The sequence below is a fragment of the Copadichromis virginalis genome, linkage group LG16, assembly GCF_057382275.1.
Source record: "Copadichromis virginalis isolate Kocher_CV1m ecotype Utaka linkage group LG16, C_Virginalis_male_GT1.1, whole genome shotgun sequence".
NCBI classification, from domain to species: domain Eukaryota; kingdom Metazoa; phylum Chordata; class Actinopteri; order Cichliformes; family Cichlidae; genus Copadichromis; species Copadichromis virginalis.
Window position 1 is genome coordinate 37,266,244 of NC_140633.1, and position 14,736 is coordinate 37,280,979.

Here is a 14,736-nt window from a genome sequence, read left to right on the forward strand (position 1 = left end):
TTTACTGGACGATGTTTATTTGCCATAAATATTAGTAAAAATAAAAGTCACTTTAAACATCAACTCAAAAACAACAACCTGAAACTGGTTCTGTGCTCAATAATTAATACAAAACATTAAACTTTTAGTCAAGACAACGTCTTTACCATCCCACCATCAATGTTTGACAGTCTAATAATAGAGTCACTCTGATATTCTGATGCATGTTGAAACCAATTTACCAAATACCAACTGAGCTATGAACTATTCAACTGACAACTGAAGCTATTCATAAAGGCTATGAGTGAGTTTTTAAAATAGATTAATGTAGCTGGTCTGAGGTCTTTAGGTTTAAAATGCATACTGTACTTCTCCCTATATCGGTAACTGACATGTAAAATATTTTAAGTATGAGTTTGTGCATTTCAGTGTTTATCAAAGTGTGTAAACATTTTTTGCCCTGTATTGACTCATCTACACATTTCTTTTATTCCCCTCAGTATATTGCATAAAAACTGTAAAAACTATTTACACAAAATTACAAAGGTAGCTTTGGCTCGGATAAAACATTAAAAATGCAGACACTGCCTTGTTTCTGTAGAGAAACGAATATTTTCTAATGCCTAGAAATTATATTATTAACAACCACTGGTTTTTATCCAGAAAACATGTGGAAACAAGAGAATCAGAATGCTCTCAGGTTTATTCTATTCCGAGTAAGATCTTCAGTAGGACTGTCTGGAAACCAGACTGACTTCTTATATCAGATCACAGCACACAGAAGTATTTCTCTGTTCCACTTCCTACATGGAGTTCCTCAGCCCAGGCAGAGTGAGATCATACCTTCAGAGAAAAGAAGCATGAAATGTTCATAAGATCATTAAGCATCAAATAAGCATGCATACTCTGCTTTTTTAGGGTCCATGCCCTACAACCAGATTTGGTCAACCAGTTCTTTACAAAACGTGTATTTGTTGCTGCAAGTTAAATGAGTTTTCCTGTTACTGGGTGGCTCTATTGCACAAAGTAATAAGAATTCATTTCCACTGAGATGTCAAGGAGGCTCGCAGAGTCACAGTCATGAAAAATTGATCTTGTTTCACTGGAATCAGACTTGTGAAATTTGAAAATGGACAAAATGGAGAAGTGCAGATAAAATAACAAATATGCAACTTCACCAGGAGTTCAGGTTGGAACCATTATTACGTAAGAACCATAGCATAACTGTTTCCAAATCATGTTTAACACTCGTCTTTTAAAAGCACACAAACATTTGCCATTTGAAGAGATCATCCTGTTTTAACAGGTGTAGTTTATTATTGTTTTGCTGAAATATGCAAGGCCTTTCCTTGAAAAAGGCATCACCTGGACGAGAGCATAAGTTCCTCTAAAGCAGTGACAGTGACTTTCCAGATGTGTAAGCCCTTAGATTGCAAGTCTTTACTTGTTTTTTTTTATATATATTTGAATATTTTAATAACCTTTGCCAAAAAAAATTGTTTCTTTTCAGTTTCACTTACTTTTCTATCCCTTTGTTGCCCTCTCCCAACTTTTCTGGACCATGTTACAGCTATGAAATTTGAAATAAGGTAATACTTTCTTGAAGGTTTCTCAGTTTAAACATTTCATATGTTTAAATTCTATATTCTATTATGGGTTTATATATATTTGCAAATCATTTTGAATTTTTATTTATGTTTTACACAGTTTCCTAACATTTTTGGAATTGTGATTGTTCTCTGTAATCTGACCACAAGTTTATCTGTACTTCAGCTAAATGAACTAAAACACAGAAACACAGAAACATTTGTCTTCTTATGCCTCACAATTGTGTAATTGGTACAAAAACAATGTGAGACTTCCATAAAAGCAGCAAGGAAGTTCCAGGAAGTTATATAGAAAAAAGGAAACCAGTTAAAAAGTGCCCAGCAACAAAGGTGCAGGCAGATTTTATTACTGCTGGACAAAGCCGCTGTAGCTGTTTCCATTATTTGTGCTAAGTCAATGAGCTGCAGGCTTGAGCTTCATTTACCACCAGATAAGACAGAGGAATAGAGAACCATCAATCTTATCTAACTCTCAGCAAGAAAGTCAATATGTGAATTTTCCTCAAACTGTTCCTTTAATTAAGCTGGTCAGGGAGGATTTTCTTTACAAACTGATGACCGCAAGACAATAAAAGAAGGAAGTATTGATACTTAAAGTCAGCACATTCACATTCAGTGTCACATAAATCTAATTGTAATAAGAGAAAACTGGCCCCCTTACCACGCTGTGACGCCTTTGACTAGATCGATTTCTGATAAATCTATTATTACCTGCAGAAAGAAGCAGAACTGCCATCAGTTGTCTGGAACAAGCTGCAAAAGTGTGATAGTGAAAGCAGCTAGGATTTCAATTTATGCCACATATGAAGAAAATAAAATAAATATTTAAACCACAATGAAGAAAAGTAGGAAAATGAGAGGTCGCATATTTGTCTGAAGAATGAGTAAACACATAAAGCAGTTTAGCTGAGTTAGAGAGATTTAAGCTTTTAAGGCTTTGAAGCTTGTGACAGGAAGAAAAATGCAGAATTTACCAGGAGCAGCATGAGTGTTATTAGCACAAAAAATATTGCTTATTTTTGTTACAATTGTTATGATAGCAGTACTTGTTATTTAAAAATATTTAAAAAATAGTTTTCAAGTTATATTTTCATAAACCATGCAATATATGTTTAGGATTTTTTTAATAAAAAGCAAATGTCAGCATAAATATGTATAAGAAAAAAAATGTACATGTATAAATATTGTTCCATATAGTTTTATATTTTTTTATATATTTTAAGACATCAATACCAAATGAGTAGTTCAGCTTCAAAATGAGCTTAACATACCGAACCTATGTCCTTTCTCTCTTGAGAGACCAAAATGCTGTTGTTTTTCACAGACACATCCAACTTCCTAGCTTGTGCCTCTTGAAGTAACACATCAAACTCAAACCTGTGATGAAAGCAGGTAAAGAAAGTGACACCATCTCAGTGTCTGCTTTAAAGACACACAAACTACAAAGTATAAAAATATAAATTATTCCTTTACAACAAACAAATGGTGAATGAGCGTATTAGACTTACTTTTCATTGAAGACGGGATTGATCATCCTCTTCTTGACATGCGTCTTCTTACGATGCTTCCAGGTTTGGTCGGGGAGGAGATACAGGCGGACATAAGAGTCTGTGCCGTGCTCACTGCAGGGCAACAAGTTCCTGTGTGGGAGAGGCCACGGTATTTAGGAGAACTGTTTCTGTATATTTTAATTAAAGCCTTTTAATAACTTAAATGGTAATGAGGACAGATTTTTGTGACATACCTGCATCTGATTATAAAGACTATAAGCTTATGTTTCAGGGTTGCATAGCGTATATTTAGCTCAATCTCTCCAAATGAACCCTGATGATTCCTAATGGCTCTAAAGAGAAAAAATTGCAAAGGTCAGTTTCATTTTTATACTTTTTTGAAAATGCAGCATCCAGCTCAGTTCAGGATATCTTTGGAAAGGTTAGAAGTTGACATTAAAGGACACGCAGAGAACAAAGTCTCACTCTGGAAATAAGAATTCATCCGAGGGGTCAAAACTGGATGAAGTGATGGAGTTCTGTGACAGCAGGCTGTGAGAGGTCAACCGGCGCACAATCGCAGATGATTTCCTTTTCTTAGATGCCTGGAAGGAGCCACGGCCTTGAGCTAAATAACCTTGATTTGGTGAAGCTGTCTCTTGGTTCGGAGTTGAGGGACCAGGGGTATTGTTGGAGGAAACTGTGTGAGGGGAAGATGGAGCATCGGAGGGACTGGAGACTGAGGTATTCCCTGCTTTTCTGGTCTGTTGCTGTTTGACTTCTGAAGAAGGATTGATGAAAGTCTTGGGTGGAGGCTCTTCCAAATTAAGAATCTGTGTGAGATAGAAGACATGAGCAATGCTACTTATGACAGAGGTGAATAAGACAATGAGAAAACCAACAGAGAACATTTGCTTTGTACAGGAAGACAGATGGATGTGTGTGTGTGTGTGCATGCCCACCCTGAGCGTGGCCTTGAGTTTGATCTGGCTGTTTGCGCCAGAGTGCTCTAGCAGGAAGTACTGGTCTAGAGTCAGGTCCGAGGTGTTGAGGAGGCGACTAAGGGGCAGGTTGAGAACACCGAGGTGATTCTTCTTCTCAGGCTCTTTGACCTGAACCACATGAACAAAAAAAATATTTAAAAAAACACAAATTACATTAACCTCATGAAGAGATCAGATAGACTGAAAGAGGTCTGGGTTCAGAATATGCTTCAGAATCATTTGTGTCAATTGTAGTAAAAGTTTCATTCGGAGTCAAAATTGGACAATTAAATGGGAACATGATAAATATAGCACTATATTTTTTTTTTTTTAGCAGCAGTGATTATAGTCAAGTTTTTAAAAACAATACTTTCCAAATGGTTGTTTTTGACAGCAATTTGTTCTGGATTAAAAAACAAACCTGAACAAAGAGCTGCTGCATGTTGACGTCACGCACAAAGAAGGTGAAGCCCTCCTCCCACACCGGGTCTTTGGAAGCATACACAACCTGGAGAAACAGTGCATCAGTAGTAATTCAAGTTATTCACTGCAAAAAGATGACACAGTTACTGTGCTTTGCGTTTGTAACTGCAGTATTTTTTTCGACGGACTTTATAATAGTTTCACTGATCTAGAGTCAAAATGCTTCCAGATAAAATGCAGTCAAAATGTATTTATTTTGGATCACTAAACCTAAAAATGTTGCTTAAAACTGTTGGTAGGTAAGTGACACACGTTCTTATTTGAAACCAGAAATGACAAAAATTGAATTTAAGACTTGAATTTTGCCAAAAATGCAGGTAGGTGCTCATTTTCAGATGAGTTCTCATCCCAAACTATTCTTCAGTTTTATTGAATTTAGGCTTTTATCAAATTTCAAATGAATTGATATCTCCATTTGATCTGTAGACCTCTACTCTAACCTCAGTTTTGATCTTCCTGGTAGCGGAAATGGTCTAAAATCTGTAAATATCATAAAAGTGATCTTTTTCATTCATAACAAATTGTAACTTAATGAAAAAAGGTGAAGCACTACCATTTAAAGCAAGTGCCCATACAGCTATAACAACAGCTTTAATGATCATATTTGATATCATAGGGGAAAGTTATGTGTTTTTATGGTAAAGTGAGAGCAATACCTTGCTTTTCTGAACATTGCTGTCAATGGAAAATTCAACAAAGCTGTTGGGAAAGGCTGCTCTCTTTGTGATCTGAAAACAAAGCAAAACAATGACCTGGTCAGAACATCCGTAGAGCTCTATTCCAATTCCAATACGGTCAAGTGGATCTGTTTCTTTCAGTCAGTGTCAATATAAAAAAACATATAACCTGCCTTATAATTGTAAACCTCTGCAAACCAGGTTAGGTAGCAGTTTACATCTGTTCCATTTTTTTTTTCCTTTTTTTTGTGTGAATTTTGTCATAATTATGTGATGAATTCTGTGTGCTTTGTGAGATCTCCGTGAGCTTTTTCCTATAACCGGGTGAATATTTTGGATTTTTATATTGACTTTAAATGTGTTTTGAAGAACTAGTTTATCTGGTTGTTTATACTCATATTTTAAATGTAGTTGATTCTGCAGGAAATCGACGTTCAAATTTTTGGTAAGACCAAGACCAAGTCCCATGTAATTAAATGGAATTTCACAGAATTTTATTTGAAATTACTGTGTAATTATATTTACCCACAAATCCTTAAAGGTAGGCACAAAAGGGAGGTAACAAGTCAGCTTTTTTACAGGAAACAAAGAATAATTATAGTAAATGTGATTGCTGCATAACCAATTGTAAGCAGTGTTTAATTAATACAGTGACCGAGGAATCCTGCGAACACTCAGGATGAAGTCCTCATTAGGAGAATGGTTCACGGTGTCTCTATGGATTTGTAAATGTCATTTATCAAATGTATGTATGAGTTTGAGTGGGATTATATAAACATATAATTGCAACTACTTTACTATTTCATTTTTCACCTGGATTCTCTGGTAGCATTCTTATGACACTCCTTTCATAAAAATATTATTTGGCTTGTACAAAACCAAAATTGGGAGTCTTCCAACAATAAACTGCAACGTTCTTTATTCAACTCTGTAATAAACCACACCACCAACTAAGACGAGGAAGAAGAAAAACATTTATGCTGACAATCATTACTGAAGCAGAAAAAAATACTAATGGCCAACCTCCGTCTTTACACTTCCAAATAATGATGCATAAAGATAAGAAATTAAGTTTTCAGTTTATTTTTATCCTGCATTTTCACATTATAACCAGCAGAGGACAGTACTAATGAAATTAGGAAACCTTGAATTGAGAAAAGAGTAAAAGAGTTTTGTTATTTAAAAAAAAAAAATCCTTAATAATTCTACCAGTTGGTTTATAATTATCTAAAATACCAGATGAATGGAATTCATATCAATTATGAAATCTGTGAAAGTAGAACCTTAATTTTTTTTTCCTTTTGTTTCCTCCATGTTCTAAGTTTCCTTCCTGCATGTTTCTTAAGGCTGGGAAATTTAATCTGAACATGTCTTGGTTCAAGGAGTTAGATGAAGAGCAGCTGGCAATAACAGGCATATACAATTACAGGCATGCGCCAGACAAACTGGAAAGACCACCTCTGAACACGCACAGGCACATCTAGAACAGCTACAGAAAGCAGATGACCTGACTGATATGGTGTTTTGGCATCAATACACAAAAGCACTATCAGCTGCAGGACATTGAAATGAAGTAAATAAAAGTAAAACAAAGCTTTTGTTTCAATATGCTCATCTATTATTGTAAAAGAAAACATACTCTCACTGGCAAACTCAATAAGCTTTGGGCTCCCAATAACCCCCAAAATCACGGATATTTTTATAAACATGTTTAGGACAGAAAGACATAAGGGTCCTCAATGTGATCAAAACAAGTGATAGTGAAGGACTTGCTTTGCTGTCTCTATTATTAGAGCTAATATTGCACATTTGATCCAAATATCTGTATAAATTTGGCATTAAAACAAATTGCAACAAGAAAAACAAGGACACAGCCTGATGCATTAATGCTAGAAAAGCTGTCGTCTTACCTGCGCTTCTTTTGAGTTCTTCCTGAGCCTCTGGTGGTCTGAGGTCTGAGCAGGACAAAAATACAGCTGAGAACATTTGCATGACAACAACAAGAACAATACTACTTATCAACAGAAGGTGCTTACAGGTAGATCTGTGGCATTGTCCAGATACACCGCAAGTATGGCACAGGCAAAGTTGTCATTGGACTGGGAGAAAATGTTGTGAGAGGAAAGAAATGTGATTTCCACAGCAGTTGGACACTGACACACATACAGCTGCTGCTTTTAGTTCAAAGTGAAATATACAAATTCGAATGTTATTTTGAAGAAATAGTGGGCTGCTGTACCTCCTGCAGTAGGCTGGTGTCAGTCTGAAGGGAAAACCACTGGAGCTTAAGATGAACTTCACCGTGTGGCACATCCTCCAAAGGAAACCACTGCAAGAGTAAGAGGATGTTTGAATGGCTTTAGTGCAAATAGAAAACCAGGAAAAATGGTAGCACATGCATTTTATATGAAACAGTGCACTGTGGTACAGAAATGTTGTGTTATGAAGATTAATCTATTGAATATTGATTTATTGATTAGCATTCAAATATCTCAGTGAATGCAGAAAAAACATCTACCACAAAGTAAGAAAGCACGAGACAAGGCTAATCAGAAGGTATTGGCTGAAGCACATGCTTATTACGCCAACCCTTTTAACAGAAGATCTTTTAGCATGCAGCTCATGTACATACGGCTCGAAGCAAAGAGTAAAACAAAACAAAGAAAACAAGAGTTTCAGTATTATTATTATTGCTCTTTTCACTCTTGATTTATATATTTTTCTAATACTCTATTTTTAAACATGTCTTTAAACAAGGAAAATGAACTCCACCGTTTTAAATCACTGTGATAACTATTCCACAGGTTAACTCCTCTAACAGAAGCACATCTCTGCTTTATGTTCGTCCTTATCTTGTTTTTTTTAAGAAATCTGTTCCCCTTAAGTCATATTGACTCTCTCTGACTTTAAGCAGCTTCTGGGTACTGTGGCAAAGCAAGTTGTTTTGTGCTTTATCTGTGCCATTTTATATTCAACTAAATCATAAAATTTCAGGGTATTCAGATTAATAAACAAAATGTTAGTTGGTTCTATATAGTTCGATTGATTTATAATTCTTATAGCTCTTTTTTGTAACTCGGAAATAGGAAGCGTATTTGTTTATATGCATTACCCCATATCTCAAGACAATAAGTCATATGGAAGCAACAGAGAACAATAAAGTGTGTATAATGATTTCTTGTTCAGGACATGCTTTGTTTTGTAGAGAATAGCAATGGTTTTTGAAATGTTTGCTTTCACGTGGTTTATATGAGACTTCCAGCTAAGCTTATCATCAGTTATCACTCCAAGAAATTTATTTTCGTACACTCTTTCAGTTTCAATTCCATTAACCCTGATTTTAGATACATTTTTCATTTGTCAGCTCTTCAGGGTAAAAGATCTCACCTGATCCATTTGTTTCTCTCTCTTCACTTCTCCCAAATCGAGCTTATAGCTAAAGCAGACAGCCAATGTAAAATACAAATCACATTGTTAATGTCAATATTAGTTAGATTTTTTTATAAGCTCTTCATAGGTAAGAATCCACTGATGCCAGGAACTTTGAGAAGGGCTTTTCTTAGAATTTTACTGAGGCATAACTGACTCTGCACGAGGACTGCAGCCTGCATGATGAGATAAGGAAAAGCCAAGAAAAACATCATCATAACTCAAAACTGTACGACATACCTTCCAAGGAAATCATCTTTATCTACATCTTCATCATACAGCTCCACTTCTAGCTCTTGGCCAGGAGCCTCGTGGACAACAAACTGCACAGATAAAAAAAGCGAGGAAGTTTTTAAAAGCACTAAGACGACAAGGTTACATGCAGAAAATGGAATATTAGATACTGATGCTGTACAACAATACAATGAAACAAGTAAAACCGAAGATGAGTGACACACCCAGCATTACAGGGTATGAAATACAGTCATGTGTTTGAATTTTGTGTGGGGGAGTTCGTGTTAGCCTACCTCATACACTTCATTCCATCTTGGATGTAGATTCTTTTTCACAGTCTTGCTTTTGAAGTGTATGTTGCCCACTCTGAGTGTGGCATAGGGGTCTGATTTGCCTTTCACTAAACCCATCACGTATGTGTCCATAGCCAGCAGGTCCCTGGCTTCCAGCAAGTGGACCCTCACCACCCCCTATGAGGAAAAAACACGAGATTCATATGAATGATAGTGTCTTTGTATAGGTAACAAGTAAAGGTAAAAATAGGTTTAAAGAGCAAATAGTTAACATATTTTTTTAATCTTAAAATTCACTGTGCTTATAAAAAAAATCCAAGTAGCTGCTGGTTATAAGGCGAAGCTAAATGTGTGAATTGGAAATGTGATGGTACTTACACGAGGAAGTGGAAACCTCATTTGGTCCATTTTGACCTGGTCTATGAGGGGAATACACATGCGGTTGGGCAACACTATAAAAGAAGCAATGATGTTCATGATGGTCTCCTCTGACAGTGAACTGTAAAGTGAAAGATGGAGTGAGACAAGCAAACATCAAAAATTCTGGATGAATCGGTAATAATAGGATTATTTTTTTAAAGATTCTCTGACCTAAAGGCGGGGCTGCTCAAAAGGTTTGTCATGCCAGTCCAGTTTATTTTTAATGTCTGAAAAAAAGAGCGCTTTCGATAATATTAAACACACAACTACACTTCTCACAACTCCACACTGAGAAAATCTGTGGCCACTTACAGGGCGGCGAATGAAGAAAAAAGTGACTCCTCCCACCAGCGGTGTTTGACCAATAAGAGGCTCTAAAATAACTCTCATCATCCCCTGGAGCTGGAAGATTCAGTGAAAGTTTTACAAGAATAGTAAACATATGATACAGATGATGGAGAGAAAACAGGAAAATGAGATGCTCACTTTAACGCCTTTCACACCAGCTGTCATTGCTGAGTTCATGTCAGCACGAATGTCCACATCACCGTCATAACTGCAGAGTAAACTGAGCTGGTCAGACATAAATGATGGCAAGAGAAAACATCCTGCACACGACTTAGAATTTAAAGTAAAAAAAAAAATGTATTTGACCGACCTTATGTTCATGTCCAGAATCACTTCCCTATGTTCCACTTCATGTGTGTATGCTCTTATTCCAGTGATCTTGAGAGGCTGAAAATAAAGAAGCATTTAAAGAAAACCATTCAGCCACAACACATCACCTCCAACGCATTTCCAATGAATAAATGTCACTGGATATTAGGGTGGATTTCCAGGAGAACAAATACAAACTCGATTTAAAATGTAAATAAAAGCAAAATGCAAAATTTGCAAATCCCACAGACCTATAATTTATTCACAGTAGAACTGAGAAAATGGACCATTTTAAGAAAAAAAATACTCATAGTTCATTTTGAACTCCATGTCTTAAAAAGGTTTGGAGCATCTTAGAAAGAGAGAGTTTCTAAGAAGTAATGATGGACTGCAAAAACATGGATTGCCTGCAGTAGAAGAACTTTCACCAACTAAAAACATCAGAAGCAGAAAGAAGAGTGGTAAACGTGACTGCATCCCAACTTTTCTGAGACGTGTTGCTGCTATCACATTCAAAATGAGCTAACATTTTTCTTTAAATTATGTATTTTCTCACTTGAAATATTTGACATATTTTGTGTTCTGTTGTGAATGAAATACAGATTTATGAGATTTGCATTGCGTTCTGTTTTTATTTCCATTACAGTCACCCTGTAATGTGTAGGGAGATGAAGACCCGAGTGCAGACTGAACACGAGTCATTGATTAGATCGTTGACAGATTTCAGAAAAGAAGCAAAGAATAAGGTACCACAGTATAACTGAAAAGTTGCTGAAAAACAACAAACTTGGAAACATACTAGGGCTATGGAACACTGAGAAAGGTGAACAGAAGTGCTGACAAGGGGAGACAGAAACTATATATATATATATATATATATATATATATATATATATATACATACACACACAGTGGAACGAAGCGTGCTACAAGCAACCAACTCCCAAAATGAAGCAGGAAAAGCAAACCTTAACAGGGAAAACACACAAATGAAAATGAAGGAGACTCAACGCAACAGGAAGTGACATTGAGGGAAAAACTAAACTCTAAAGCAACTGAGAACTAGGAACAAAAGAAAACACACAGAACACAGAATGAATGAAGTAAATGTAAACACTAAATAAGCCAGGAATTAAATAAATAATTAAACTAAACAAAACTTCAAAGTGCAAAAAGCTCAAAATGCTGGGTAGCAGCCACAGGACCATGACAGACCCAGTTCGTTTTCAGAACTGCACAAATCAAAGACACTCACAATGCGCCCAAAGTGGATTTTGGTAAAAGTAAAAGTTTTCAGTGAAGGACTGGAGAACCTGATGGACTGCTGGATGTTTTCTCTAAGTAGCTTCTCCATGTACGTCCCAAAAAAAGGCCACGCCTGCTTCAACACCTGACAACACATGACCAAAAAAACATGTGAACACTTGATTCAGAATAGCAAACTGAAATGTACTCACAACATTAACTGAGATTAACACTAAAAGGCTTAATGTATCAAATGCTTTGTTTAGCTTTCTAAAATTACAATTTAGTTGTAAAATGTTTTTGTTAGTAATTATTTAATATAGTTTGCACTTCCTGCAGTCTCCGTGTTGCTTTCAGCTAATCTATCTCTGACTTTGACCTTCTGTCCTCATGCTTTGCATCAAGGTGTAGGTTTTGTGTACTCTAGATCAGCAGGGCCTTAACCAGTTCGTGTTATAGAGGAATAACCGAATATCTTCTGGATTGTGTTTATTTTCAGCAGAATAGAAATCACAGTAATAGCTACAAAAGGTATATAAAGGCATAAAAGTTATCTGGCAGCACGGTGGCAGGGTGGATACCACTGTTGCCGCACAGCAAGAAGGTCCTGAGTTCAGTTCCTCCATCAGGCTGGGGTCATTCTGTGTGGAGTTGGCATGTTCTCCCCATGTTTGCGTGGGTTCCCTCCGGGTACTCTGGCTTCTTCCCATCGTCCAAAGACATGCAGTTTGTGGGGATAGGTTAATTGATTAATCTATATTGCCCATAGGTGTGAATGCAAATGGTTGTCTCTCTCTGTGTGTTAGTCCTGCGACAGACTGACGACCTGTCCAGGGGCGTACCACGCCTCCCGCCCTATGACAGCTGGGATAGGCTCCAGTGCTGCCTGCAACCCTGAAAAGGATAAGCGGAAGCGAATGGATGGACTATAAAAGGTATTATTAATGTCCTGTTGTGTGTATTGCCCAGCTGAATGTCTGACTGTGAGTGACTTTCCTTTGTTACGCTGGAGTTGATTTGCTAGGAATTTGCTTGATTTATTATTTTCTTTGAAATTGTTATTTCTAGGTTGTGTTCTTACATAAAATATTCTGTAATTCTCCCCATGGTTGTTGGCTTGGGTTTGTTATGTGTCTGTCTGTTAGTTTTTTTTACTTTTCCTTCAATAGCACATTCCAATTTTTGTCCTGTTTTTTCTTCTATAAGGAGCTTGCTTTTTCTGTTTAACAAAGTAAAAAAGGAGTTGTACAAAGAAAATCATTTTTTTCTATGAACTCTTTCTTTTTGTGTCAATTATGTCCATGAATAGGGACCTGGGTACAATTAAAATCTATAACATTTCCTGTATGAGGAGAACTTTTGTTTTGTTTCTGCCTGAAAACAAATACCACATACATTCCAAAAAACAAGTTGCTGCTTGTCTGTGTCACTGCATTCAGAATGCTGTGTTGGGTTGAGCACAGGTAACTGACTTGGCCATTGAAGAATATCCATTATTGCCCTGCGAAACTCTTACACTATACTTTGGGTAATTGTCCATTTGATTTTTTGCTCTGTGAATGATAGATCTACCTCTTTAAGAGTGTTCTTGGCCTGGTTAGATGCAGTGAAGTTTTTCTTAACCATGGAAACAATTGTGTTATAATGCACTTTAGTTGTCTTCTGTGGTCTTTCTTTGCTTTTGGTGTTGCTGAGCTGGCTAGGGCATTGAATCTTTGTAAGAATATACCAGATTGTTAATTTGGCTGCAGGTTTTTGCTCTTTCTGTCTCTCTCTTTCTCTGAAAGGTTTTTGTTTTGTTTTGTTTTAGTCTCATAAAGTCCTTATTCACATGCATCAGCATGTTTTAGGAACTCCCATAAGTTCATTAGGTGACCATAAACTCTGATCAGTAATCTGGTAGGAATGATTCCTGGGAATTGTGGATGGAAGGACAGATGACAGACACCTCATCACTGCACAAACTCATCTGCAAGGTGAGCTGAAAATACTATACTTTAAAGTAAAGCTGGAAGTCAGCACTTCTATCATATATTGACTGTTTGATTTCAAATCCACTGTTGCGAAATACAGACGAAAAATTATTTTTTAAAAAAGAAGAGAAGAGAAACCTTTATTAGTCCCATACGTAGGAAATTTGTTGTGTCACAGCAGAAAGTGGAGAGTGCAAGTTACAGTAGTAAAACTTATCATTGTCCAAGATTTAATGGACATACTTTCAGTGCCAATTAAATCACCAATTAACTGAACATGCATGGAACAGGGTGAGCATGTAAACGCCACATAGAACGACAAAAGGTTCAAACCAGGAGTCATGGTGCTACCACTTCACACCCCCCAAATATGGGACAAGTAAGGTAGTTCTGACTCTCATTACATGCAGCACAGTACATTTTAAAAATAAGTGGTGCCAAGTTCTGGTTAGGTCTAACTAGACTGTTGAATAAACTAATCAACAATGACTCCATTTTTTTTCTTTTTGACTGATTTTTAACATGCTATAATTTTGCATTTATATGAAACTAACAGATTTTTCTTTAAATCTGTTAAAAATCATTATTTGGTGCATGTTGTTAGGTTCCATATGACATAAGCAGCAGATCCACTGTTGGAATGGCTGCAGTGTGCCTACATGTTCTCTCTCCCACATTTTCCATCTTTCTTCCAATGTTTGTGTCAAAATAAAGATGACAATTGTCATAAATTAGCCTAAAAATGCATCAAAAGAACGAAACATTACAAACATGGGCGGGATTCTACTTGATCTTAATGAGGTCACCTAAAGGTATCCAGTACAGCCCGATCCGGCAGGGAGGTGTGGGACGCCAGATCAGGCGCCCCCTGTTTTTGTCTTACTTCTCTCTATCGCCTTTTCTATCCCTTTCAAGAAGTTAGGCTCCATAAATGCTAAAGAGGTAAGTATTATTTCTCAGTTGCAGTGAATAGATAGAAAATAAACTGTGGGAAACTAAACAGAAGAAAGAAGAAGAGAAATAACAAGTTAACATAAACCAGTGACACACTCCAGGGCCTGATCAACCCTGGCAGGGCCTCCTTGGATGAGGGTGTCTAGTGATGATGGCCGAAATACCCGATGAATCCAATTTGTCCTAAATTTTAAAATCATAAGCTAGATCAGATCTCTAATCCTTAAACCTAACCAAGGAAGGAAAATGTCAGATTAGCCTGGGTAAAAGTCACACAACGATGCGTGCTGCTGACAAAGTTTCTGGGCTGCC

General features: G+C 36.7%; 1 protein-coding gene across 2 annotated transcripts in view; it reads right to left on the reverse strand.

Annotated features, from left to right (window-relative positions):
* LOC146691296 (extended synaptotagmin-3-like) overlaps nt 1–14,736 on the reverse strand; it is a 16,404-nt gene continuing 1,668 nt past the window's right edge. Inside the window, exons 4-24 of one of the 2 annotated variants that reach the window (XM_085434662.1) lie at nt 11,508–11,642; nt 10,254–10,330; nt 10,082–10,151; nt 9,908–9,997; nt 9,767–9,822; nt 9,554–9,674; nt 9,176–9,352; nt 8,889–8,971; nt 8,607–8,655; nt 7,459–7,548; nt 7,256–7,318; nt 7,130–7,174; nt 5,199–5,270; nt 4,481–4,567; nt 4,039–4,188; nt 3,563–3,909; nt 3,331–3,429; nt 3,095–3,226; nt 2,858–2,963; nt 2,248–2,297; nt 1–822 (exon numbers count right to left, since the gene is read on the reverse strand). In XM_085434662.1, coding sequence (XP_085290788.1) covers nt 783–822; nt 2,248–2,297; nt 2,858–2,963; nt 3,095–3,226; nt 3,331–3,429; nt 3,563–3,909; nt 4,039–4,188; nt 4,481–4,567; nt 5,199–5,270; nt 7,130–7,174; nt 7,256–7,318; nt 7,459–7,548; nt 8,607–8,655; nt 8,889–8,971; nt 9,176–9,352; nt 9,554–9,674; nt 9,767–9,822; nt 9,908–9,997; nt 10,082–10,151; nt 10,254–10,330; nt 11,508–11,642 — 2,139 coding nt within the window. In that variant the 3' untranslated portion in view covers nt 1–782. Of the gene's footprint in view, nt 823–2,247; nt 2,298–2,857; nt 2,964–3,094; nt 3,227–3,330; nt 3,430–3,562; nt 3,910–4,038; nt 4,189–4,480; nt 4,568–5,198; nt 5,271–7,129; nt 7,175–7,255; nt 7,319–7,458; nt 7,549–8,606; nt 8,656–8,888; nt 8,972–9,175; nt 9,353–9,553; nt 9,675–9,766; nt 9,823–9,907; nt 9,998–10,081; nt 10,152–10,253; nt 10,331–11,507; nt 12,392–14,736 lie in introns of both variants that reach the window. The other variant, XM_085434663.1, reaches the window with a different exon arrangement.